At 39.5% G+C, this 26856-nt stretch overlaps 1 protein-coding gene across 3 annotated transcripts; it reads left to right on the top strand.

The window, feature by feature from the left end:
* Window positions 1–98: 98 nt before the first annotated feature.
* On the top strand, window positions 99–26856 carry mtrr (5-methyltetrahydrofolate-homocysteine methyltransferase reductase). 3 transcript variants are annotated; one of them, XM_056364125.1, is made up of 16 exons: window positions 460–559; window positions 878–1022; window positions 1225–1378; window positions 1558–1675; window positions 1806–1997; window positions 2091–2322; window positions 2405–2518; window positions 2632–2788; window positions 2980–3068; window positions 5106–5286; window positions 9871–9913; window positions 13210–13390; window positions 14019–14137; window positions 19369–19461; window positions 22889–23092; window positions 25627–26856. In XM_056364125.1, exons 1-16 carry the CDS (start codon window positions 468–470, stop codon window positions 25769–25771), a joined length of 2259 nt encoding a protein of 752 aa, XP_056220100.1. In that variant the 5' UTR covers window positions 460–467; the 3' UTR covers window positions 25772–26856. The 3 variants fall into 3 exon arrangements, with proteins under 3 accessions (XP_056220099.1, XP_056220100.1, XP_056220098.1); XM_056364124.1 differs by lacking the exon at window positions 460–559 and adding an exon at window positions 99–182 and having other exon boundaries at window positions 1806–2322; XM_056364123.1 differs by having other exon boundaries at window positions 1806–2322.

Below are 26856 nucleotides of genomic sequence, written 5' to 3' on the forward strand. Positions count from 1 at the left end.
CGCAAGAATTCAGTTCAAGCGTTTCATACATGATATTTAAAAGGTAGAACTTAAAAATATATTTTCCGCAATGTGGTTTCTTCCGATCACGTTCAATCAAAGTCCACTGTAATCTCGCGTGAATTCAAGTGTTGCTAAAATTCCATTGGAAGGAGGTCTGGATTGTATTGCCAAAGCTAAAGGTATGAATATATCTTTAGAAATTGACTTATATCTGTGTTCCACGGCACTATATTTTTTACATAGTTTCGGACCTCTTTCGGTGAAAAAGACGTTTTCAAGCCAGGGCAAGTATTCCGTATGCTAACTGTGTTGTCAGTTACTATTAGCTAACATACACAACTCTGCTTTATTTATCAAGTGGCTGTTTTTGATTTAGATGCGAAAAGATAAATTACATGCTCGAATCCATGTGCACTTAAGTAACGCTGTCAACGTCAAAAGCTGACGCAACGTCCGGGTACTTTATGGTGGTGTTCAGGGTTGCTGCGTTTCACAATTTTAAGAAGGTTGTTTTGTGGCAGTCTGTCTGTAACTTGTCAAACCTTGAAGTATGTAGGTAAGCTGAGATATCATGAAAAGACAGTTTGTGACGGTTGTTTTTTGCTTTTTAATAATTTGTCAACACATCAAGGCACACATAAGCCAACACCACAGCCTCCTACACTAGTTCTCTTTTTCTTTTTCACAAAAGGCATTTTAACATGAAAAGCACAGGTATGCTCAGTTTACTGGGATGGACACAATGGATGCATCATTAATGTTATTTATAACAACTGTTCTTTTTCAATTACAACAATCCTAAATGCCTGTTGTGAAAAATGTCTATTAAGAAATGTTATTAAGGAATATGATGTTGTTTTTCTGGATGTTCCAGTATGCCCTGTGAAGCGAAGCCTCGGTTCTTGGTTCTGTATGGATCTCAGAAGGGACAGGCCCAATCCATAGCAGAGGGGATAGCTGAGGAGGCCGAGGATCACGGACTGGTAGCTGAACTCAGTTGCTTGAACCAGAATGAGAAGGTATTACACATTAGAACAGTTTTACTTGAAGCAGAGCTGTATAAGCCTCTCTGTTACTGCATGGCTAATAACACACAATAACACATCAATAACGTCTTAGTAGAAGTGATGTTGCCTAATGATTGTGAGGATATTAATGTAATGTGTTTACCTGTGGACTGTGGAAACGCCAGTCACTGATTAATCATATAACTGGTTCCAGTACAATTTGGAGAAGGAGAATGCCCCAGTGGTCTTTATTGTGTCTACTACTGGAGATGGAGAACCTCCAGACAATGCCCTCCAATTTGTAAAGCGCATCAAGAAGAAGACCCTCTCCACTGACCACTATAAACACCTTTGCTATGCACTTTTAGGTAAATTCTACTATGAGGGTCTGCAGTAACTCTTTCTGTAGCTTGTCTGTAAATGTGTGAACTTGATATGTACAGCATATTTATGTAAATCATTACAATGCAGAGCACTGCACATTGTTTACTTTCTGAGCAGTTACTGGCTTGAGAAATCATCATCTGTTTTACTCTGTGTGCTCCAGCTTTAGGAGACACAAATTATGAAAATTTCTGCAACTGTGGGAAGACAATTGAGCGTCGTCTACAGGAACTTGGAGCCAAACAATTCTATGCGACAGGATATGCAGATGATGGTGTAGGGTAAGTTCTGCTGAGAAATGAAGTGTAGACATATAGTTTCCTGTACTTGGCCTTTAACCTTCCCACATAGTTAAAATCTGTTTACTACACTGCTGTCATTTCATCATCTTGTGGACTTTCCTCTCTCCAGGCTGGAGGTTGTTGTGGACCCCTGGCTTGAAGGACTGTGGAAAGCAATCAAAGGAGCCTTATCAAAAATGGCTTCTGATAGGACTGGTCCCTTAAAAGGGGGTGCGGAAGATTTACCCAAGGAAACTCCTGATTCATACATACCAGATGTCCAACTTAACCTCCTAAGTCTTAATGACCACCAGAGCTGCGAGTCAGTCGGAGCATCTGTAGACACGAATGCCAAATATGCATCGGCTGCTTCATCTTCAGCTTCTGATACACAGACTGCTGTTTCTGATCTCAGGCCAGCTTCTCCAGCAGGGAGCCCTATGTTGGCGTCCCAGTCTCATGGCACTGCCAGTGTTACTACATCAGCACCAGAGACACAGACCGGGGATGTTGGAGTTCCACATGATGCATTGGCAGCCTCACTGACATGCTCCCTGCCCCCACTGTCAGAGTCTTCTCTTAATGTACCTGCTCTGCCTTCTCCCTACCTGGATGTCTCTCTTCAAGATATGGACATTATGGAACCGGTGAGGAATGATGCTGCTGATAAAACCAGTGTTTGTGCGATACGGCACCCTTCATCTCACAATTGTTTATGTGTTTGTCCAGATTGTTCGACGGTTGAACAATGAAAGTCTTCATGAGGTTCCCATATACAGAGCAGTTCAGATGACCAGAGGAGATTCAGTCAAGACATCCCTTCTTTTAGAGTTGGACATTTCTGTAAGTTTTGACAGAATCATGTTAATGATATTTTCTTAACCTGCACTATGAATTTAGATTTAGATTTAGGCCGCAGTTTAAGCTGTAGCTTTAAGATTCCTCTTTATTCTCAGGCTAACCCGATGATGGCCTATCAGCCAGGGGATTCGTTTGATGTGTTCTGCCCAAACAGAGCCACAGAGGTGGAGGACATGCTCCACAGACTAGGCCTTCAGGACCAGAGGAACCATCATGTCCATGTTTCTCTCAAAAAGGACACCAGGAAAAAAGGTGAAGTGCACCTGTCACATAATTTTAACCTGCATGACTAATTTACTCTTAAACTCTGCAGCAAACTAAACAGCTCTGACAACACAATATCCCTTATGTGATGATAGCACATTGCATATTGATGTTTTACAAAAGGTCCTTGTTTACCTTGTTTTGATCATTTTCTGATGTTCTTTGCTCCCTGGCTGTAGGTGCCCAGGTGCCATCTCACATCCCCCAGAACATTTCTTTGCTCTACTTGCTCACATGGTGTCTAGAGATCAGAAGTGTTCCTAAGAAGGTAGTGTACAGCATGTCCAAATATTGCTCTGCAACTACTGTCTCTGTAAATTGCATCAGCCAAGCCACTCTTTCATGTGACATCCTATTTGTTCTTTTAGTGTATCGGCATAATAAGAGGGAAGATATTTTTTTGGTGTCATGTTTTCTCGAGCAAGAATGCACTGCTTTTATTTGTATTATCAAAGCTTGGAGAACAGTGTATTGCTTTTCATGCAGAAGTGCATTTACATTTTGACTATTTCACTTGGCAGATTTCTTTACTGAACAAGCCTATTGTGACTCAAATAGTCTGTCAGGACCCAAATGATTTGCATGGGTCCATAGTTTGGTTTCATAATCTCAGGCAGGACTGGATTCAATATGTCTGGGTCAAAGGCTGAGTGATGATTAAACTTGCCTGGTCTTCTCTGGCAATGGAGATTAACACATTTGGTGCTTCAAAGAGTCAAATGGCCACCTTGCGCTTTGGCAGTGCCTAACTTATGGCTGGAAATGTGGTCTGCATGGGTTTCACAAAACTCTCTAACTTTTGCAACGTTCCTTTAAATGCTTACTATACTACTGACAGTGGCTTGTGAATCACTGAGAGCCTTCCTGTATTCCTCGTACTGTTTCTAATTTCCATGTCCGAATTTATTTTTGCCCTCATTGCATTTTCATCCTGATTTTTTTTTATTATGGAAGTAAAATTCATTATTTAATAAACACATTATAGTCTAATGAAATTGAAAACTATTCATTTTCCTCTGGCATGATCTGCATCGGTAGTTTACTGGTTTTTGTAAACAGCGCAGTAAATGACAAAAGGATGACAATTTGTAAAGTGTCAGAATATGGCAGCAATCCAGTAGCTCCTCAGTAAATACAACAATTTAAATATTGTTATGTGAAAACAGTAAAAGACTTTATGGAATATTAGTCCAAATGTTCTGGTTTGATTTAATAACAAAAGCTTTTCAACTTTTCAACTTCAGTCTAAATTATAACGGCTACTAGCACTTCAGTTCCCTGCTGCATGTAAGGCTCGCACGGACTCCTTTTCTCCCATGTTATTAAATTCCTGCACAGAAATTGATTGCTTCAGGTCAAAGTGTTGTCTACGGACTCACAAGGCAGTAAGAGTTTTATTTTACAACACCTGTCTATGTAGTCCAAGCAGTTAATCTGTTTTACTAAAGCATTTACGACATCTATAATTTTTAAACACCACGATTTTTAGGATAGTGAAAGATAATAACCACAGCCTCTTAGTAAGTACATTTCCCAATAACAGCATCATATACAGGTGATGGCTCACCATTTCTACTGAGACAAATATATTACTCATGCCATCCATAGACATTTACAGTCACCATAGTTTGACATTATTCATATACTAGTGAAGGTATAGTTGAAGGCTGGCTATACTGGATGGATTGGAAGATCGCGATAATGATTCTAACAGTACAAGCTGCAAGAATGTGCCACTAATCTTTGCATATGTGCATGCATGAACTATAATGAATGAAAATCTCCAGTACACTTAAGCATGACAAATATTTAGAAGTTCTGATAACCTTATCAGATAGATTTATATAGTCAGATCACTCTAACAGCAGAGCAGCAGCTGCATTTTAATATTTCTTCATGAACCCTTTATTCCTGTAATTTAAATCACCGCCCACAAAAAGAATAATTAGCTGTTATTAATGAAATGTCATTTCAACAGCAGCTTGTCTCCTGCAAATTAAACATATTCATTGATTGTATTAATTGATTTTGATTGGTTTGCCAAGAAATTGCTGTGTATATTTAATTGTCTGTATTCCATAGCTGGGTTGGTGTCGGGGTCTTACTCTACAATTTTCATTCACCCAGAAAACTTGAAAAGATTAGCTTTTTATGTAGCCAGTGCACAGTGTGGCATTGAAGTCTGTCCTGCTGCAGGGTCAGAAAATGTATTAGGTGGCTCTACTTTTTACTGTGGTGAACGGGTACCTGAATCAATGACTTTACATACTCTCTCTCTCTCTCTCTCTCTCTCTTTCTCTGTCAGGCGTTTCTACGAGCGCTGGTGGAGCATACAGGGGACAGTGTGCAGAGGAGGAGACTGCAGGAGCTCTGCAGTAAACAAGGCGCCACAGATTACAACCTGTATGTGAGAGACTCGAACCTCAGCGTTTTGGAGCTTCTTGCAGCCTTCCCATCCTGCTGGCCTCCTCTCAGCCTCCTCATAGGTCAGAATCCCTGCTGTTATCTCACTCAGTCAGTTAGTCATAAGGTCCAAAATGTGTGAGTCTGCGAGTCCAGGTGTACAGGGCAAAAACTATCCTCACTACAGTGTCTCATGTAGGACTGTGCAATTACATGCAGAGTCATGTAATTGCGACATCATGACATTGCAGCGGTGGGAATAATGTTGCGGTGGTGATGGGCTAATGCTGCAAAATGTGTATAAAGGAAACACTGTGCTAGATGCATTACATAACATGCTGCATGAAAACCTTTCTGATGTATCTAAAATCTGATCAAACATCGCAAACATTTATTTTTGTCATTTTTATTTAACTTAATCTTCGCCATGTAGCAAGTCACAGGTACATTTCATAACCACTATTTTTATCCAGTAACAAATGAGAAAACAGACTAACATTGTGCATATTTTGTTTTTGAGTTTTATTATTATAATATATTCATGTTTAATTAAAAGGAGGCTTTCATGTTGCCTAAAGCAAACGGGGAATTACAGTGATTGACATGTGAGTGGGATTTAGACTGCACCTGTACAAAATATCACTGGAATAATTTACGTCAGAACTAGTTATTTCACTTTGAAAAAGACCTCAGGTTATGTCAAGTCTGTCTTCTGTTACTTGTTATTCAGGTAGGTTTGTCTGTTGAGATCATTTCTATCCAGTAGGAGTCACTGTAGCCCCAGTAAATAGAGCATAGAATGCACAGTCTCAAGGCTTATTTCTGTGAGAGCTTTTAATTATACTGAATGGTCAGACTGTGTACATCAGAGGGGTCCCCAAAGGACCAACACTCATTTCCTTGTCTGAAGTCCACATTGCTCCAATATAGTTTCTGTGTCACTGTTCCTGTGATTATAATGGCAGTACTGTAGCTGCAAATTAAGAGCGATTTTTTCAGTTTAGTCATTATCTTCCCCCTGCCAATAATATTGATAATTTCTTTGCCACTGTGTGCAATCCCTTTTTGACCCTTTGAGCCAGCTGTTGGTATAAAACTAACATGTCTCCCAGCTCATTTAGATAGTTGGCTGGTCATTCACTATAGATCTAATAAGCTTTGACTGAAACCTAGCAGACAGTGAAATTAGTTGGCTACAGCTTTACATACAAGTTGAGTTGTCCTCTAAAACAGCTGTGTCACAGCTCTTGGCCTTGCCCAATGTCAGTTATTTTTGGCCTACTTGCCAGCCACAGCACCTTTTTCAGTAGTGAACTGATGGAAAAATTGGCAATCGGGACAGTCGTGCCCTCGTGAAAAATGTGGAGTTGGAGGCCCTTTGGGCCAACAGCTGTTATTCCAGGGACATGGTGCCGTTTGCTGGTGAGTCACTGAGCTTTGCAAGGACAGAAGCGCACTGGGTCAGCTTGGATCATAGGTTAATGGTCAACTCTGACTCAGTGTGTCACTGTTGAAGTATACTGCTGCATTTTTGTACTGCTCTTGGTTCATTACCCTGACCGAAGGGGAGGTGTTTGCTGATCATAGTTTATGCTGTAATACACAAACCATAAATAATGAGGAGAGATGTGTCCCGGCCCAGATGTCTTTGGCCCAGTGCAGGCTGGGTAAAAGTAAATTCTGGGTATAAATTGAGAAAGATACCTGCTTCCCAGAGTCAGCTCTCTTGTTATATGGTCCATTGTTTCATATAGTCTGTCAGATGAAAACTTTGAGGTCATAGCCCCAGGGAGGTGAATGCTGTCCATGAGCATCTTTTTCAATTTACTTTACTGCAGCGTTCAAATAAAATTTTACCTGGGTGCAGTTTTATTCTTTTTTTATTTATTTATTTATTTATTTTTACCTCTATTGTGACCTGTGGAAGAAAGTAAAGCAAACTAAAGTAAAGTAAAGGGAATGTGTCTGTATCCCAAGAGACTTGAGCCCCTTCTCTCTCCAGAAAGGCTTGAAATTTAAAAGTTTCCTGGTCACAGAGCATGCAGCGCATATCACATATATATTCCCACTTCATTCATTTAAGATATAATAAAATGCCTTGGAAAACTTTTAAATGGATTTGGAAAACCATGAGCTAGCAGGTACTTTTCTCTGAAGTAACTTGAAATTAGCATTTTGTAGGCTATTAAAAAAAGAAAAAACCTTCCCACAGAGAATTCCTCTTAATGCTTTAATGCTAACAACCTCCTTAATTTCATCTGCAGCCAAAGAAACTATCCATATATCTTAAGAAATATAACTTTTATGTTCAACCACATTGCTATATCATTTTTTTCCCTCTAAAATGGTCTTTCTGCATATAAATTGCGACGCAGAGAGACTTTTGAGATGGAATAGATTATATTGTTGTGCAGCATGATCGATGATACCCCTGAAAATGATCACTTCTGAAAAACATTGCGGAAACCCTGGGACTGTGTTTTTTTGGTACAGAGACCTTTTTTGTGAAATACATATTTTAAAATGTATCCTCAAGTCTCTCGCTGCAACAAAAAAAAAAGAAGCTTTGCACTCAAAAGGTTTAAAAAGTGATATATCCTATCTACCAGCGGTATCATGATGGTGCAGTGATGCCAGATGATGGATTGACTGTCCTCTGCTTCAGACGTGTTCTGTCACTGAGATAGAAAGGCAGGAACTCGAGCACCATGCGGCTGGAGGAGGATTGTCTTAATGTGCATGATACCCTCTCATGGAGAGGTGTGTGTTGTCACTGATTCTCTCTGATGGATTGCAGAGTATGTTTTAGAGGATTTGTCCAAAGAAAGATTTTTAGACCGATTTATTTCTGAAGATTTATTCAAGTGACTTACTGTGGGTTGCATCTACAGTACAAGCATATTGATTATGACAAAACAAGGCCAGTGTGCAATCTTAGCTCTCCTTCTTCTCAGCCGCCACATCTAAACATTTGAACTTCTTTGTCAGAATTAAAGTCTCCTACATTGGAGTTAAGAGTTTTTATTTCTGTGTCGATCGACAGAACATTCATCAGCAACCATTTTGTCAGTCGATTAATTGTTTTAGCAATATTTCAAGCAAAAATGACAAAAATTCTCTTGTGCCAGATTCTCAGACGTGAGAAGCTTTGTGTGCTTTTCTTTGCAATGTATGATGGTAAACTGAATATCTCCAGGTTATGGAGTGTTGGTCCAATAGAATAAGAAATCTCTTGGGCTATGGGAAATTTTTATAGGGCATTTCTCACTATTTTCTAACATTTCTAACGACCAAATGATTAATCAGTTAATTAAGAATAAAAAACTGGTAGCTATATCTTTAATGGAAATAATTGTTTGTTGCAGCCCTAATCAAAAATATAACAAGATATCCTCTGATCCTCAAGCTTCAAACAAGTAGTACACAAAACAACAGAAGAAAGAAAATAAATAATTACCCTGACAAAGGGCTTGTTTTTAACCTGTCACCCAGGCTTTCTCCAAGTAATTGGCTAGCTTAAATGTTTTGTATCTGAGAAGCAAAAAACAGAATGAACCCTATTTTCCATATCGTTGAGATTGCACTTTTTCGTCTGCTTGACTGAACATACTTTATAGTTTCAAAATTGACTGGTGAAATACCAGATCTCAACTAGGAACAGAGATCTTTGCTTCTTAAAAATATTGAGAACACAATTCTTCCATATTCATATATTACTTTCCTAAATGTATGCAGTTTTTGTGTCAGTGGTGTTACTCTCTGAGCTTGTTTTTTATTATTTTTTATAATTGTTTGTTTCTTTTAGTACCTGAAAGAATCTAGATCAGCAAAGTCATTGGGAAACTGTCTGTTTGGGCAGGACATATGGTTTTGTTCCAAAACCTTTCAAACTTACTTTTAAGCGTTTCATGCATCACCAATTTTTTTTAAAAAAAGGAAAAAAAAGATCCCAGCTCAAAAAGATGAAATGGATGTCAAAGTGCGGAGCTGCCTCACTAACACTCTGAGCTGTTTAGATGTCAGAGAAATCCAGAAAGAGAGGAGAAAGCAGATTTAGTCCAGCTGTTTGTCTTTCCAAGCAATTTAGCAGAAGAATGTGTTATTGTAAGGCCTTGGATGGTACATATGGCGCAGCTTCACTCTCCTAGGTTCATCTATCAGTGAAATACAAATAAAATCCAAGGGAGTGCATAGCAAGCACATCTCACAATTCTCAATCATTCTCTTTGTCCACATCTAATAGTTTGTGTCGGTCACAGCTTACCACACGGCATATCCTGTTGCTAAAGCGTGAAAAGTTATATGTTTTCCTGATTTTTCTCAAAACCTCCTCACAAATACAATGCACACTACATATTACCCAAAAGAGGGCACCTTCATGGCTGGCATTGAAATAAGGTCTGCATAAGCAATCTGTTTCCTACTGGCTCCACATCTGGACACTTGGGATTCCGTAACCCTGAGTTTGTAATTTCATAAATATAGAAGTGTGTCCTAGAAACAAGACTGAAACCTGGGTGGGGGTTGCTGAGGGTAGATTGGTAGGTAGGACGTCTCAATGGACTGAGATGACTTTCACTTATTTTGTCTCCTCTCTGTCATGGTTGTCTGTGTAACAAAATCTTAGCACGACATCAGGATGATTGACAGCTCTGCTTGCTTTTCAGAGCATTTGCCGAAACTGCAGCCGAGGCCTTACTCAGCAGCCAGGTAAGGTGACAGAAAAATAAGACGGAGCTTACATTTTCTCCTGCATACATCTGTCTTATTCTTAGCAAATAATCACGGAGGCTTAAATCTTCCTAATTTCTGTTGGTGTTTCCTAGCTGCACAATAAGTGCACATTAAGAAATTGTATTAAGACAGTGATATTTCATGGAGAATTAAATCCGTGGATGCATTTCTGTACAATTTAAAACACGCCTCATCCTGGATTTAAATAATCCAAGAACCTGACCATTAATCCAGTGATTCTAAATGGTGTTCAGATATGGAAATGGTTTGAAATAGCTCTATTTTACCTTCATTGGAAACTCATGTTTTGCTATTTGTAATGGTGATGTATCTAAATCATGACATGTTAAGGGAGTAATTGACACATGTCATTTATTTCAAGATCAAGATCTCTTTTATCATTTACTCGGTTGCCATAGAAAAATAATATGACCTCCCCTCCTTGTTTATTTAGATATTTCAAATAAGACACTGGATTATTTCTACTCAGGGATCCCTTAAACCCTAATCCCATAATCAGTTGTTCTGTTTCAAATTTGACTGTATAGAAGATAAAAAGAATATTTCTGAAATCATGTAGCATTTATTACAAATACATCAGAAAATCCAGACATTAGGCTTAACTGGCAAAATGATTGCCAAATAGAGACTGACGAAGAGGGCTGCATATATTTTTGTCCCAAAGTTCATAAATGGTCATATAATTTAGGACTTAAATTAGCTCTGTTTAAGATACTGCATATTATAGTCCAGAGGAGATGCATGAGATGAACTTTTTTTTTTTTGCATATGTTTTGGTCTTGTGATGTTCTAATCTCGTTTTGTGAATTTCTTGTTGATATTTTATCCCTGCACATGCATCATAAAATATCGCTAAATCTTTCACTTTGTTTATTAGGTACTATTAGACAAGAGAGTTGGAGTATGCAGGATGAAATACATATTGATCTTGCAAGAGGAGATCTGCTAGTTTTCCAACTCCTTCATAGTGGTGGATTGAGCTTTTAAATTATCTGACATTTGAGAGATTGTATTATAACGTCAAAACGGCTCCAGGAATGTTATTAAGTTTGGCATTTTCATAGGATTTTAGATTTTTGGAGACATTCAGAGAAAGAAACAAAAATTATCTGAAACCATGACATACATATACCTATATATATATATATAGACCTAATAATTATTGTTTGTGTATGTATGTGTGCGTTTATCTACAGTTTGTTATGGATTCTCTTTGTCACACCCTGAACAGTCCATGTCCATGTTATGTGTGCCTTTTGTTTGGATGGGTATTTGTAGATATAATCACCTTATAAGCTCAATGATGAGAGAGGAAAACTGCACAAATGAATGGACTGTAAATATTATGTAGTCTTTAGCTGGTTGTGCCTCGTTTAAATAGGCCCAAGTGCTCCTTCTCTTTGCCTCACTTAGCCTGTCATTGATTTGCTCTTCCTGTTAAGCTAGTGCCCATTAAGTTTGCTTTAAAGCTCATGTGGAACAGCAACATCTAACGCAATGTCAAAACTTCTCCGCTCCCCTCATTAGTGCCTCACTTAGCTTCTTATTTGTGTGTGTGTGTGTGTGTGTGTGTGTGTGTGTGTGTGTGTGTGTGTGTGTGTGTGTGTGTGTGTGTGTGTGTGGTGTGTGTGTGTGTGTGTGTGTGTGTGTGTGTGTGTGCGGAGAGACAAGGAACGGACAGGAGAGATGGTGGCTGTAGTTTATCAGATGGTGCAGAGACATTAGAGGCCTGCATTATTGATGCTGTGGTCAATAGAGGTCTCCAGTGGCCCACAGGAACTGGAGAGTGAAGGATGAGAGAGCGTGACAGTGCCTCAGCCTGCAATGAAGGCTGGAACGGGTAGAGGGAGAGGCAGTTTTATTGAAGAAAGATAGACAGAAAGTTATTTTTTCTCTCACTCCCAGCAGTATTTTTTTAGTCTAGAATGAAGCAGAAGCAGACATTATGGTGTAGATGACTTATTCCCAAACAGGGGTACTTTAATCCCTTGGTCTATTCCTATAGTTTCCTGGTGGGACGTGGAAAGATGGTGGTGTAGCTCAACTAATTTGAAAAAATTAAAATTATGACTTGATTAACAAACGTATCCACATGTTTGTGTTAAGGAGGCAAATAAACGCACAAATGGGATTGCAGGTTGTTGTAGATGTTGATCTTTAATAGGCTATGTAAAAATAAGATGCCAGCCGGGCAGCCACAATAGGTTGACTGCACAGTACCTCTCACCAACCTGAGTCACCTGTTATGTTGGAGAGCTATTTATCACATTAACAGAGAAATTAAAATATTTTGCTAATGGTTAACTTAGAGTATTTGCTATGAGGTTAAAGTAGTTAGCTTAAAGGCTATTTATATAAGTTTTGCTATTGCTACATTGCCAACATTAGCAGACTTCATTCCTTTACTCTCCTAGAACTGTCTCCAGCAGTGCAAAGCAACGCCAATGATAACTGTTCTCTATCACATCTTTTATTCTGCTGAAGTTAGCACGCTAACCAGCTAGCCCTGGCCCAACATGTCAATTTCTAGCGACTCACTGTAGCCTTCAATTTGCCCTGAACACAGCACTGATTAGAGGGCGTATTGAAACCGCTAGTCTTGTGAATGCAACAATGCCTGAAGCTCTTACCAAGCAACAATCACCACCACTCCCTCCCAGCAAGAAATCACGTTCTGCAGCAGAGAAAACTTACAAATAGCGCCTTTGAAATAATTGTCAAATGGTTGGGATGGATGGCAAAAACTAATGGATAAACAGTTGAAATAACTAGATAGCAAAAGAAATGGATAAATAGTTGGATTTTTTTTTAGCAAAAACAACATTTAAAAGAACAGGTGGTGTTGATGAAGGGTACCTGAGCATATGACTGAGCTGTTGGGGTATGTCAGACAACAACAGTTGGGAACCACTGGTGTAGATCATAATTTAGCACATCTGAAGGTCATGTGCATATCTGTAATTAATATTGAATCAAATATCTCTGTATCCTTGTTACTTAGTTTAAAATCTGTATTTTTTCTTAACGTTATCTTGCGTGAATCATTTTTAGGAGAATTGTTGTCTAGTCTTTAGAGTTGATCCTCGCTCGTAATACATGTGCCTTTCTGTATCCATCTGTTCTCCCTCTGCTCCTCTGTATTTCACTCCGTTTTTCCACTTCTTCTCTGTGTATCTCCCTGCTTGTCACTGTCTGTCTCTATGTCTTGCACACACACTGTTGCACACTGTTGTTTCCCTCTACCGCTATAGCTCCTGTCTTAAGCATCCAGGAAAGCTGCATTTTGTCTTCAATGTGGTAGAGTTCCCAGCATGCTCTGGGAGGCCTGCGGGAAGGCGAGGCTTGTGTACTGGTTGGCTGTTTGACCTCATCAATCCTGGCCTGGTTTTCCCTGGGAAGCCTGAATGCGCTGGCAGCCGGGCTCTGCCTAAGGTAATGAGTACACTGGAAAATAGAGGGCTGAAACTAGAATGTGCAAATTTGTGGGCTCTTGGTTGGATTATGTATTTCTAAGTGTTCAAATTTGTGAGTACAAAAGTTCACAGGTGGTCTTACAGTTATAACTCCCAGTTATAGGTAGAATAAAAATAAACCTCTGTAGGTTACACCCTCCTTGCTTTTAATTTTTCTAATAAAATTACAGAGAGAGGTGGACTGCCCGTTTCCCTTCAAATATTCCAGCTCAAGAGGTTCCCGAGTAAAAGAGACGGCAGAATATCAGAAAACTGTGCCGTTTCTGGAGTTAGGGATTCAACCTGTTCGCACTACATGTTTTAGGCTCCTCTGGAAGCTCAGTTTAAATGTATGAGACACTAAAAAAGGAACGAGCTTTGGGCCAGTTGTGTGTGGTTAATTAAAAAAAATAATTTAAATTAAAGCAAGTAAATCTTCTCTACACAGACTCTATGGATTCCAGTTGGAGCTCATGAGTTTTCTCATTAGTATGTCTTAGAATAATAAGTAGATCAATTAATAGATTGGTAAGCCCATAGTGGTTTCTCAGCATTGTTGTAATTACTCTCATTATTTTAAATGCTTTCTAATGACCTCTGTCCCTCAGATCCATGTGAGTTTGAGACCATACTGCTCCTTTCGGCCTCCCTCTGACTTGTCGGTGCCCTTCATAATGGTTGGACCAGGCACAGGAGTTGCTCCCTTCATTGGTTTCCTCCAGCAAAGGTACGGCAAATTTAACACTACCTCTTTATTTAGTAAGAGACGCATAGTTTGCAGCAATCCCTCATTTTGAAAATGTCTTGAAAATCAAGTACATGTGGGAATGCACTTGATCCTTTGCCAATGTTATTCATGTTACAAGATAGGCTGCTGAACTAGGTCAGTCAAATGTTCATGTCAAGCATCAGAAGCGTGCAGGTTACGTGCTGACTGTTGCGCCATGTGGCACGGATTACTCCAGCTAAAATGCCTGCACCCCATAATGAATATTCAAAATGTTCAAGTGATGTGCGTGAAGTTCACATCGTCTATGCATATTTTCAAGTAATCTGCAGAGACAATTCAATGAGACCCTGCTCAAAGCTGATAAAAGTCCACATCATGTACATCTCATAAGGCATAATAAATCTAGCGGCAAGGTCTGCAATCACGTCTGGGATTATTTCAGATGCTTCACTTGTCTCAACAGGAACAAATTAGGTCCTCTCTGCTACACACGTTTATTACTTAGTATGTAATGAACACCGAGGAGTCAAGGCAAGGCATGTGGTGTTATTGATTTGAAAGTAAAAAGTCCAGTAGGTGGTGGCCACTATGTTGTAATATTGTAAAGTAAAATAGCAAGTAAATCATTGCTTGTCATTGCTGATGAGCTGGCGTTGGGATATTGACTGTGACCTGAACTGTAGTTATCTACAGTTTGTTTAACCATTTGCTTTACGTATAAATACCTGAGGAGTGAAAAACATGACATTTTGTTTATTTTTCGGTGGTTCTGAATTGACGGGTGAATTGAGATTGCAAGAAGATGACCTACCAGAAGGATTTAATGTGACTAAAGCCTCTCTAGCCAGGCTGATGCCCATGTGTTGAACCAGGCCCAGAGCCACTATGACTTGTCAGAAAGTGGAGTAAGCCTTTTTAGTCAGACTGACATGTCTAACTCTTGGGTGGCTTTGTATAAATGAGGTTGTGCCCCAGTCAACTCCAATTGTCTCTAAATCCCCCGGATGTCTCCTCTGTTGAGGTGGGTGGCGTCGGCGGGTGATTGCTGTGAGAGGTGGCACGGCATCGGCTGCAGTGATGCCGGTGGTGGATTGTCTGCAGCAGATACCGGGGAGGATGAGTGGTCTTCTATGGTGAGAGGTGTTTGTGCCTTTTGGGATGCAGGAGCACTAAAGATAGCACACGTTTTTGGACTGACCTGGTCACACGCTCGCAGACAGACTCCTCTCCTTAATGATCAAGGTTGAGCCAGGGGGACAGTACTCTGGTGAGAGGCAGTGATATGAACATATCAGTCTTACTTTGATCCTTCCAGCAGTACTCAAACACTGCTCTCCCTTTAAAAAAAATAAAGAAAAAAGAAAAGAAGATATCAAAATACAAATTTAAGTGTTTTATTAATGGGCTGTCCTTGCAAACCTGCCTGTCAGTGCAAACAAAACACTCAGACCTTGATTGATTTTTGGAAGGCTTTGTTTCATAATCCAAACAATACAACCCCTAATCAAATACATCCTTGAGAGTTCAATGTTGTATTTTTTTTTTTTATGTTTTCAAATTTCTTTTATTAAAGTTCAACCATGTTTTTCTTTTTATTTCAAGAGGCTCTTCACTGTTAGAGTACAAACTCATGTGAACCGATTGATCAGCTTGTCTGACTCCTCAGTTCGTTCTCCCTCTCTCATCCTCTCCCCTGCCAACTGCATATTGTGCTGGAGGATTGTAAAAACCTGTCATGGTGCGCGGCATTGTACAGAATCTAACTTGAGATTCCAAACAAAGCCTCGGTGGCTGACGGTGCACTCTGATAGGAGATAACAATCACCAGTTTGTCAACGGGACGCCGTATCTGCCTCGAGACCTGAGAAGGGTCCTGTTAGCAACAAAACAACATGGGGACAGTTCGATCTTCCTACCTCTCCCCATCTTCCACCCCCACTGTTATTAGATGGCTGTTTGCAGAAGTACTTTGTGCGAGTTTGTAGTGCTGTCAACAAGTAGAAGAAGGTCATAGGCTGACTTGGTGGCACTAAGAGGTTTTAATAAGGCCCCCAAGTAGTCTGGTATTGATTGCTGTAGTTTTCATGGAAGGATTATATGGAGAATGTAATTTTCAATGTCTTTGTATTTAGCTTGGAGCATTGACAGTTAAACAAATATTGTATTTTAACTGAGTAGTTAGGCTTAATCTCCTTAGCAGCTCTAACAAGCTTTAATTTTGGAAAAAAATCTGTTTGCTCAGTTCAATACTTCAGTGTGCCAGTAGGCATACTTGGCACATTCAATATGATAACTTGTATTAAAGTTTGTGTGTTTGTGTAAGCAAATATTGAGCTTCCTTTTTATCAGTGTAACCAAACAGCTGATTACAATTAGGCTAGAGCATCTTGCTCCTCAGTGTTGTTCTGTTTTATGAAAACATTTTGACTTCAGCACGTTGAATGTATATGGGTCTAATTACACAATTTAATTTCAGTGATTAAGCCTCGAGCTGTCGTTGTATGTAGGCTTTTATTTTAGTTCTTGTTATATTTTTATGCCTAAAAGCCACTCAGCACCACTTGCACGAAGCTGCAAAGAAAACAGATGAAAGATATGAGATAATTGTGATGTTTACCAAGTCTTCACCTCAGCTTCCCCTGCAGTTTCCCCCTCCTGCTGATCATCTGAATGGCACTGAAAGGCAACCGCCTCTGATTTCGACCCCAAATGGAGTGCTCTGTGGATGCTGCCTTCCCCTTGGGATTGTATTGCAGGCTGTTATAGTGTGGGTATGTGATGTGATGTGATTTGTATTCAGGGAAGGCGCCGGTGTGGTCTACTCAGAATGGAATCCAGGTTTTTCATATTGGTATTGATTCCTTTAGGGCAGGCGGCGAGAGGAGAGAGACGAGCCCACTAAAATGAGTTTACTTGAGGCTGTTTGCAGATCAGAAGAATCTCGTCCAGGATGCTAATGGACGGGATCTGAGTGTTTGGATCAAGTCAGCCAGACAGCTCTGTTACCAGGCCTCATTCACAGACTTGCAGTTCAAACAAACGTTTTTCTTAACTGCTCAAATTCCATTTCATTAATGCAGAGCTAAGCTTTGTTTTAGTATTCACACTTACACTTTAGCATTGATTCAGTCTTTTTCAGTAAGGATAATTAGTCTAGAGCTGCAACTAACAATTAACTAACAGTCATTATTTTCATTATTCAAAATCTAATAAATAATATTCATCATTTAGTAGAAAATATCAGAAAATAGAAAACTAATTTAATCACATTTTTCCAGAACTGAAGATCCATAATCTAAAGATATCCTCTTTACAATGATATAAAAAGAAAAAAAAGAACATTTGAGAAGCTGAAAGCAGCAAATTTTTGGGATATTTTTTTTGACTAATTGCAGAAACAAGTGGTTCGCAAATGTTTTCTGTTTTGTAAACTTGTTAAAGGACAGGAATTTTTTATTTATTTTTATCTACCATTAGCAACATTAGCGAAGTTAGCAACACAAAATGAGACAAAAGGAAAGTTAACTGAAATAACATTTTGATGATCGATATTAAAGTTTTTAGAAAGACTAAAGTGTCTCTCGCTACATTTTTATTTTGTTCTGACTCTTGTTTGGACTGACAAGTCAAAGATCTTTCCATCTTGTCCTTGTACACTTCATCATGCTGTCTGGAAAAAATCTGGCTAATATGAATTTTTATGGTCGTTGTCTTCTTGTATTGTTCCCACATGAAACTGATTCATTCAACTTTAGTACCTTTTGCCCCTCCTGGAATGCACCCAGGCCCTCTGAGGGGGCCCACCCCATAGTTTGAGATCCACTGACAATGAGAGTCCCTCTCCACTCAAAAATATTTGCTTATTGCTACTTCATTTGGATGTTTGACCTTTCATCTGCCGAAAGAAGGTTTCTCTGTGCTCTGAGTTGAGGCGTGCACATATGAGAGGAATTTCCATCACAACTAGTTTGGAAGTCAATGGTGCTCCAGTATGCAACTCAACTTGGGTGGGGAGACTTGATTCCTCCAGTGTGCATTCATAGAGAATGGGCTTAGTAAAATAGTAAATAAATAATAACAACAATAAATACATCTTGTATCCACTAGATAAACTTTTGAAATGAAAAATATTCATTGAGTGTGGATTTTTCATCGAAGGAGAGTTGATCTGATTTTAAGTTTTTAATAAGATAAAATAACCTTTTTTGTGGCAAAACCATATAAGATTCAAACTGTAATTCAAAGCATAGCATTTTTATATTGGGGTTCTAATTATTATTAAAATCGTAGGTGATAAATTGTCTGTCGATCAAACTAATCGATTAATCGACTTGTTATTTCAGCACCATATTATTGTATTCACGCCAAACTTTATGCACCATGCAACTCCATCAAGCGTAAAAGTTGGCAGCCATTTTAAATTTGCGACTGCTGGAAAACACAAAGCATGATTCAGTCTGTACCTGAATAGCAAAGGATGGGGTTTAGGGGAAGCATCACCTTATCCTCGGAGTGCAGCCGTGCAGCACAAAGGGTAGACTCAGTGCCCCTCTGTGGTATCCCTCAGCCCCTTGTTATGGTTGGTCACTTCAACTCCACCCCTCACACCCCATCCCCTTCCAGACAGGGGTAACAGATAATGCCAGGCTCTTTAGAGAGTCAACTGACTGATGGCATCATGAAAGGTTGGGGGTCAACTGTTCTTATCTGGGCGAGAGCTGTCACCTTTGCAGCAGGTGTGCAGCACAGATACCGACATCCTCAGAGCAGCTTTGTGCCGCTGCGTTGCCATTGCCTGCAAAGAATTCTGGGAGCTTTGCCAAACTCCCAAGCCACAAGAGGAATCACTTTTGCAAGAGCAGTTTTTTTTTTTTTTTTTTTTTTGCACACAAGCACAGTTGGACACACATAAGCATACACACAATGCAACACACCCACACACAAAACAAGCCCTAGTTTCATTTTTTGGTAACTGTTTATAGTGATGGGATCTATCCTTCTGTTTGGGTGAAATTTAATAATACATATAATGTCCTCGCTGCAGCATGCACAGTCGTTTCCGTGCATTAGGCATTTATGGCACTCAGTGTACTGTCATTGTAGAAAGTGCTTAATGGTGTCACTACTCTTCTTTAACCTCTGCTGCTACGAAGGACTTCCTCTCCTCCATCTGCTCTGGTCGTCTGTTAGTATTGATTGACCACTAACGTCTGTTGTTTGACTTTCAGAGAGAAGGAAAGGCAGGAGAACCCCGAGGCTGTATTTGGCGAGACCTGGTTGTTCTTTGGTTGTCGCCACAGAGACAGAGACTACCTGTTCAGGTAAGCTGTGTTTGTCTTTTCAGTTTGGTGCTTATTCCTAGACTCCATACACTCATGTATACACATATTCTCTACATACAGCTCTCCACACCCATATCCATTTTCACCTTGTCCCAGTAAATTCCATGTATTATCTGTGACCTTCATAATGTGCATCATTTTGTACACATTGTCTGTATGCGTGATTGTTTTCTTATGAGTGAAAAGGTACAAAAATACATGAAGTGTCTTGTTGCATTGGCATGTACATGTGACTCAAGGCAGGAAATTTCTAAGAGTGTTATGTGACTGTTTATTATGGCTTGGTTTTAATAGGCATTTCTTTTATGAATCCTATTCCAAGTTGATAAAACATCCAGATTTGGTAAGTGGAAGTTCATGAGGGGATCTCATGAAATCTGCAATCTTCCTCCTCTTTTTATTTATTATCAAAAAGTAACATTCCCCTTAGGCAACTATTTAGCCATGGTTATGAATATTGTTATTTTGGATGGTTATAATGGATCAAATGAGTAAGTGTAATGTAAAAGGCGACACTCACAGTGACGAACCTACAGAGAAATATCACACAACTCAGTTCTGTGGATCATTTGAGAGGCTTTCAGATTATTCTTTTGGTTTCATAACCCACAACTTGACTGTTTTAGATTCACTCTTACCACTCTCATCAGTGAAGTTTTTCAGCTGGCAGCTGTTTTAAAAAAAACTGTGTGTATGCCGACTGCCCAGCAGCAAACAGCATCCAAATAATAACTTAATATTTTCCTCAGGAGTTGGTGGAGACAAAAACAGGCCAAAAGGAGAGTGAATTTGAGTGGATTTGGATTTGTCAGGTGGTCAGAGACATAACTCCAGATGAATGCTAATGTTGCTCAAATGTTTGTCATTTGAGCAACGTGCAGGTTGAAGTGTTGTTTTATGTATCAAGTTATTAACTGGCGATATTTGAGGTTTAGCTTTTACATTTTCAGTTACTTATAATGTCTGTTGCTTAAATTTAGATTTTATAAGCAGATATGCTAATTGATTCAGATTCAATAAAATGCTTCTGAACCACAACCCTACTGCTTGTTATATGGAAAGTTTTTGGTTTAGTGCTCAACATCAACACATTGAATATTTCCATCCAGTATTGGATGGAAATTTTATTCAACTAAGTTGTACTGAATGTACTACCTTACTTATATTGATCTGGTGTTCTTAAGCATTGTAAAATAACATCACCCTGTGCGTTGATCATTTCTCATATCAGTTTGCTTTGGCTTTACTCTCTCCTGACTACATACTAATTGATCGGCTTTTCCCAGTATCAGTAGTGCGCATGTACTTAATGCTGGGGCACTGATGGAGTTCCTTTGCAGGATTAAATTGTGCGAATGGATTAGTATCCTTAATCACACAAGAACAGATCACAGAGGATGTTGTTTGTTCCCCTCTGTGTCCTCTATCCCTTAGTTAAATACAGACTCGCAGCCAGGTAGTAGGCGGTGTTTGTTCACAGTGTGGGCTTCTTTGATGAACACCCCCACAGTGTTGACCAAAGCGATTAGTCTGTGTTTTATGAGCCACCCGTGAAGAGTTGTACTCAATTTAAATAGGTTAGCAGAATGAGAACAACATACCTGCAGCTGAATTGGCCTGCCTGCATTCATCTCTGTTGGATTTCTCTAAAAGTAAGTGCAATTTGATGTCACAATTTCCTGGAAATGTATAAACCTGCTTAGCATAGTTTATAGCACTTTTCAGCGTCCCAGATTTTTAAAGAAAAGTTCAGCTGAAGTCATAAGTAGGAGTTGAAATTTAAAGTTGCATAAATGGCTTTTTATGCTTATAAATATTACAAAATGTCAAGACAGGATGTGCCCAACATCACAATCTTACTATGAATTTTCCACCAGGAAAATACAAACAAAGCTTGCGATGTGCCTCAATCACTCATAGCACTTAACATCCCTGTGAGAGGTTGATGCCAATCTGGCTGCTTGTCACATCAAACTTGTCCTCCCCTCTCCCCTCCCCTGCACTTACCCTTCTCCCCTCCCTCTGATTTCTCAGCCTCTTTATGACATGTGATTTCATGCTGCAGGGGAAAACATGACTGGAAGGCCTGCTGGGTTCACTTTCGGGTCCGAGATATTGCCACAGGCTTTTGCGTGCGTGTGTGTGTGTGCGCGTGTGTGTGCGCGTGTGTGTGCGTGTGTGTGTGTGTATAAACACACCGAGGAGTCTTCGCCTCTCAGAAAACCTTGACTGTTGTCTTTTCTTCTTTTTTTTTTTAAGAAGTCACCTGTCCTTTGTCATCTGCCGGTTTCTGCTCACATGGTTATCAATCTATGATGATTCATGTTGAGATGTCAAACAAAGAAGACTCCACCATCCTTCTCCTTGTCATTCATGTTGTTGCTCTCATGTTCAAACAGATTTTACAATCACACATCTTGGTCAAAAGAACGAGATCTTTTTTATAGCTCTGTCTTCAATCAACGGTGAGGTATAAATATTACAGGAGAAGCAACATTTCTGGATGTTTCACATAGAAAAAAGATAATAATACTCCTCTCTCACTTTAGTATTCACAACCCAGTGTCCGCATGTTATCAAAAAATGCGTTATTTTAGTCTGGGGGTTGCTGCAAAACACAGACCCCTGAGGCAAAGACCTTCACCCATGATCTTAAAACTGCAACTTGTTGTGAGTGTGTGTTTTTACTCATTCTGACTGCTTAACTTTAAACAAGATGCTCTGAGCCACAGTAAACCATACTCCCTCACCACCTTCCTTCTTCTTTCTCTTCCAATAGCACCCCAGGCCCTGTAAAAACACTGAGGCAGAAGAAGGAGTAGTTGGCAAGTGAACCAACGATAGGGAGCAAGGTTACACCCAACTGCAAGGCTGGGAGGATTGATTATAAAAAGATGCTTATAAAAGTGACTTGACCTTGCTTATGAAACCCATATTTTTTTTGCACTTCTCTCGTTAAGCAAGATAAATTGGTTGCCTGGCACAGTTTTGCTCAGACCTTTTGCCCATCAGTGTTCTGTTTTATCGAGCTTGACAGGTTTTTTTGTTCATAGGAAATGTTCTGGGGGGTTATATGTCTTGTGAGACGGTTGAAGCTATTGCAAAATATCTTACAGGAGTGTTGGATTTGGAAGGATAAACAGTCTGTGTGAGAATCGAGTTGAATTCTTGGCCTGCAGTCTGCTACATTTACCTCTTGATTAATAATTTTTTTTTAAATATAATGAAAATGTGCATGTGTTTTTCACTATTACATGATCTTTTCTCCACATCAGCAACTGAAGACTCAATTTCACTGAAATTGCAGCCACCTGTCCAAGACTGCCGGAAGAACCTTGCAGGAAATTTGATTTACAATGAGCTGAGATGTTTGGATGTGACTCTACATTCTGTCTCCTTTTCCCAGAGAGGAGCTGGAGGGCTTTGTGTCCAGCGGTATCCTGAACCACCTGAAGGTGTGTTTCTCCAGAGGCGACGAGCAGGAGCAGGGGGAGAAGGAGATCACCACCTCAGTAGCTCGACCCAGATACGTCCAACACAACCTCCTGCTTAACAGCCAATACATCACTGAAATCCTGCTCAGACAGAATGGTTGCCTCTATGTCTGCGGGTAAGACTTACACTCATAACAACAATTCAGTGGTAACTTTTATTTTAACCTTAACTCATCCAGAGTGAAATTTTTTTATTTTTTTCCATTTTCCATACATACTGATGTCCACCTGGCATGTTTGTGTCATGTTCTGGCTCGACTCAGGCTTCTTTAAATTTTTTTGTCCGATCACCTTGTGTCACTGGAACCTGTTATTTAATCAATATAAATGGCTTTAATTTTTCATAATGGACAGAAATATGCTATTTAACTATACATTTCATGTGTGTAATTTTTGAAACCTTTATTTAACCAGGAAATACTTTATCTCTATTACAAAAGGGGCCTGGCCAAAGGGTAGTTAACTGTCACATTTAAAGAATGAATTTACAGCTCATAATTCACATGCACATGGAGTGCTGTTTGTATATCCAAAACCTGATTTAGCTTATTCTTCTATGCCACACAGCTCTAAACTATTAAAAAAATGTCAGTGAGCCACACCGTTGCACTGGGTGACATGTTTCCTATTACAAAAAATATGGGCACAGTAGATTAGAGGCAGCTCCACAGACTAATAACAGCGATCACTTTCACAGTCTCTGGAGAGTAGTTCCTGTAAGCAAGAGGCCAATGTGCATGCATGGAAATGTGGTTCATATCACGATCTCGTAACTTCGGGTTAAGTTCTTTGAGAAATTTGCAGATTGATACAGTGAATATGAATATATGTCTGTTGCACAAGAAGAAATGTGATGGATTTGTAGAACGGCATGGAGAATTCAGAAGAGATGTGCTGAGAGGAAGAGGCTAAGAGAGGCTAGCACTAAGTTTATCCCATCGACTGATAGCGAGGCATTGAGCACCCCAAAACAGAGCTACTGGACACTGGTGGTGCAGAAGCAATCTGTGCTCAGCAATGTCAACCGAAGCAGAATGAAGGTGCTGCATTGATTGACTGACAGCATTTCACAGGATCCGAAGAGGAGAAGTGGATAATCATGTGGTCCGGACATTTTTTTCACAACCAAGGACAGAGTGCACCGTTTTCTATTACTAACTTCGTAGGAGTTGAAAAGCCAAAGATAAGAATGGCAAACTGTGTTCCCAAGCGTGCACAGTGGCCTCTGCCTCACATGAGCTCCTTTCCAGAGACTGTAAAAATTATCACCATTATGAGTCTGTGGAGCTGTTTGACAGTGTGGCTTGCTGATGTGTTTTTAATGGTTTTTGGACAACAATGTAGCTCAGTGGCACAGATGAATAAGATAAATCAGATTCTGGATATACACACAATATATTGTTAGTAGCTAGTTCATCGTTGCTTTGGTGTCTTCATGAGATTTGTTGACAACAGTCAAAATATAGAAATTCAGCAGCTTCACCTTTTTAAAAAAAAAAAAAAAAAAAAAAAAAAAAGTTACATTCATGAAACATGTTTTTGAATGTTGCATTTGAGTACCTGGCATGAAGGCAGTGCTGCCAAATAAAGTTTGTCTTGTTTCCAAGCCCACGGTGCGGAGCTTTGCCAAGTACAAGGCAGACTCTCAAGGCTCTGAAAGATTATCCATCCAGATGATCTGGTCTGATAACTGTTTGAAGCAGGAGAAAGCATCTTACAAAAGTAAACAGTGAGATTACCAGGAGTGGGATTGAAAATGAAAAAGTACATCTTGAATATTTATCCATATTTTAAGTGAAGTGAACAGTGAAGGCACATTTGCAATATTATATATATATATATATATATATATATATATATATATATTTCTGTAAATCTGGTTCTGACTGTTAAAACTAGAATTAAATACTTTTTTAACGATGTCTCTCAAGTGACACGACCAAGCTGAATTCACCTATTGGCCAATGAATATCTCTGTTTTGGAGCAAGATATTAAACTCATGAAAAATAAACAATAGCAGTTGAAGTGTCTTGCTTAAGGACAAGCTATTAAGGGAGAAGAGAATCATACTTATGTAACCCTCAAACTTTTTTCTACCTACAATCAGTAGCAAGTTTCTGTTCGCTTCACTCTGATACTGCTGTCCTCACACTGATGCAACATTTTGTACAGATTGTAGCATTTATAGCGTATTCATACCCTCTTCTGCCCTCTCCAAACACAATACGTTCTTCCTGCCAGTGCAAAGACAGCATGACTAAGGAAAACACAGATAGGGTTAGGGTGCCACGTCAAAGTCTTGCTAACATTTATACAGCCCAATATCACATTCTTTGTTTCCCCTCTCTCATCACTCCCAGGCCGCTTACCTCACCTTTGAGTAAATTACTTTTGAAACATCAGAACAGGGTGAATTTTTCTGAGTCAAAAAATATCTCTGTTGGATGATGGATCTCTCCCAATATGCTGCAACAGCGAGATAGACATTTCAGCAATTTCCTTCTGGGATGAACTCCTGGACTGGCAGCACTTGCTTGTTTCACAAACTATCAGATTGCCACAGACATACAAAGTGCCGTCTCAAAAACATGTATATTAATTGTATTGCCCTTTTTCCTGATATGTTTTTGCTATTTCTCCCTTCCTCAGGGACGCGAAGAACATGGCTAAAGACGTGAATGACACCCTGATAGAGATGATCAAAACGGAGCTTCAAGTAGACCAACTGGAGGCCATGAAGAGACTGGCAGGACTGAGGGAGGAGAAACGCTACTTACAGGACATCTGGGGCTGACAGCGGATGGCCAGATAAGGGCATTTTGCAGCATCCACTGAGCTTTTTTTTTATAACTTCAAAAAAAAGAAAAAATCAGCATGCTCAGCTGTAACCTCTACAGCCATAAAATTGTGGATGCTGAAGCCTGGAGGTAGTTTACACCACCCAATGTTACCAAGATGGAATGTATCATGCTAGCCTGGGGACATCAGTTCACTACATCATCCTGGGCTTTGCTATTTGAAAAGAAATAACCTTGATCAGGCCAGTAGTGCTGGAGATTGGTCCTGGAGTATGAAAATGTGTTTTAGTGTAGAAAAGCCGCCTCCTTTCGTCCTGTCTGGGGAAAAGGCATTTACTTCCGTTGGCTGTGATGGAGTGATTTTGATGAGGCTCAGAGCGAGATATCGCTCCAACCTAGATGGAAACAGCCCAGCAATCAGTCGTTTTTAAACAACACACACACACAGTAAATTGTTTATTGTTATTCAAGGACAAAATAAATCTTTTTTTTTCTAAGTTATTTTGTTTTTGGAATGTGCCAAACCATCTCACTGCCAGCTAAATGCAACATGGTTTACCTCTAAAGTCATAATCAGTCAATTTATTTATATAAAAGAAAATGTATCTCCATTGCAAAATAAGTTGGTTTGATTGATTTGCTCCAGTATTATCTCATTTCATCATATTTTCTTCCAATATACTGTCGATATTGCTCACTTTTTATCCTTTTTTTGGACATCATTGGACATCATGAAGACAGGTTTTAATGCATAAGGTCTTTAAAATGGCTGAGTGACTGAAATTAAGTCTATGGCGATGAGGACATTTTCAGTAATTTATCATTATACTGTGTTAAGTTCCAAGTACACAGGGCGTGACTCTCAATGATAATGTGCAGCTCTGGCCAGAGCAATTTATCTAACTAACTTTGTTTGTGTCTGTCTGCCCCCACATACCCAGCAGACTGTCTGTTTGGAGACAGTGAACTCCAACTTTTCTAACTCCCGTAAAGCCGACTAAAATCTCACAAACTGTGGTTAAAACAAACACAACTGTGCCTTGTGTGATCAGGAATTAAAAGACATTTCGGTGTAAACTGT

This window comes from Seriola aureovittata, chromosome 20 (genome assembly GCF_021018895.1).
Source record: "Seriola aureovittata isolate HTS-2021-v1 ecotype China chromosome 20, ASM2101889v1, whole genome shotgun sequence".
NCBI lineage: Eukaryota > Metazoa > Chordata > Actinopteri > Carangiformes > Carangidae > Seriola > Seriola aureovittata.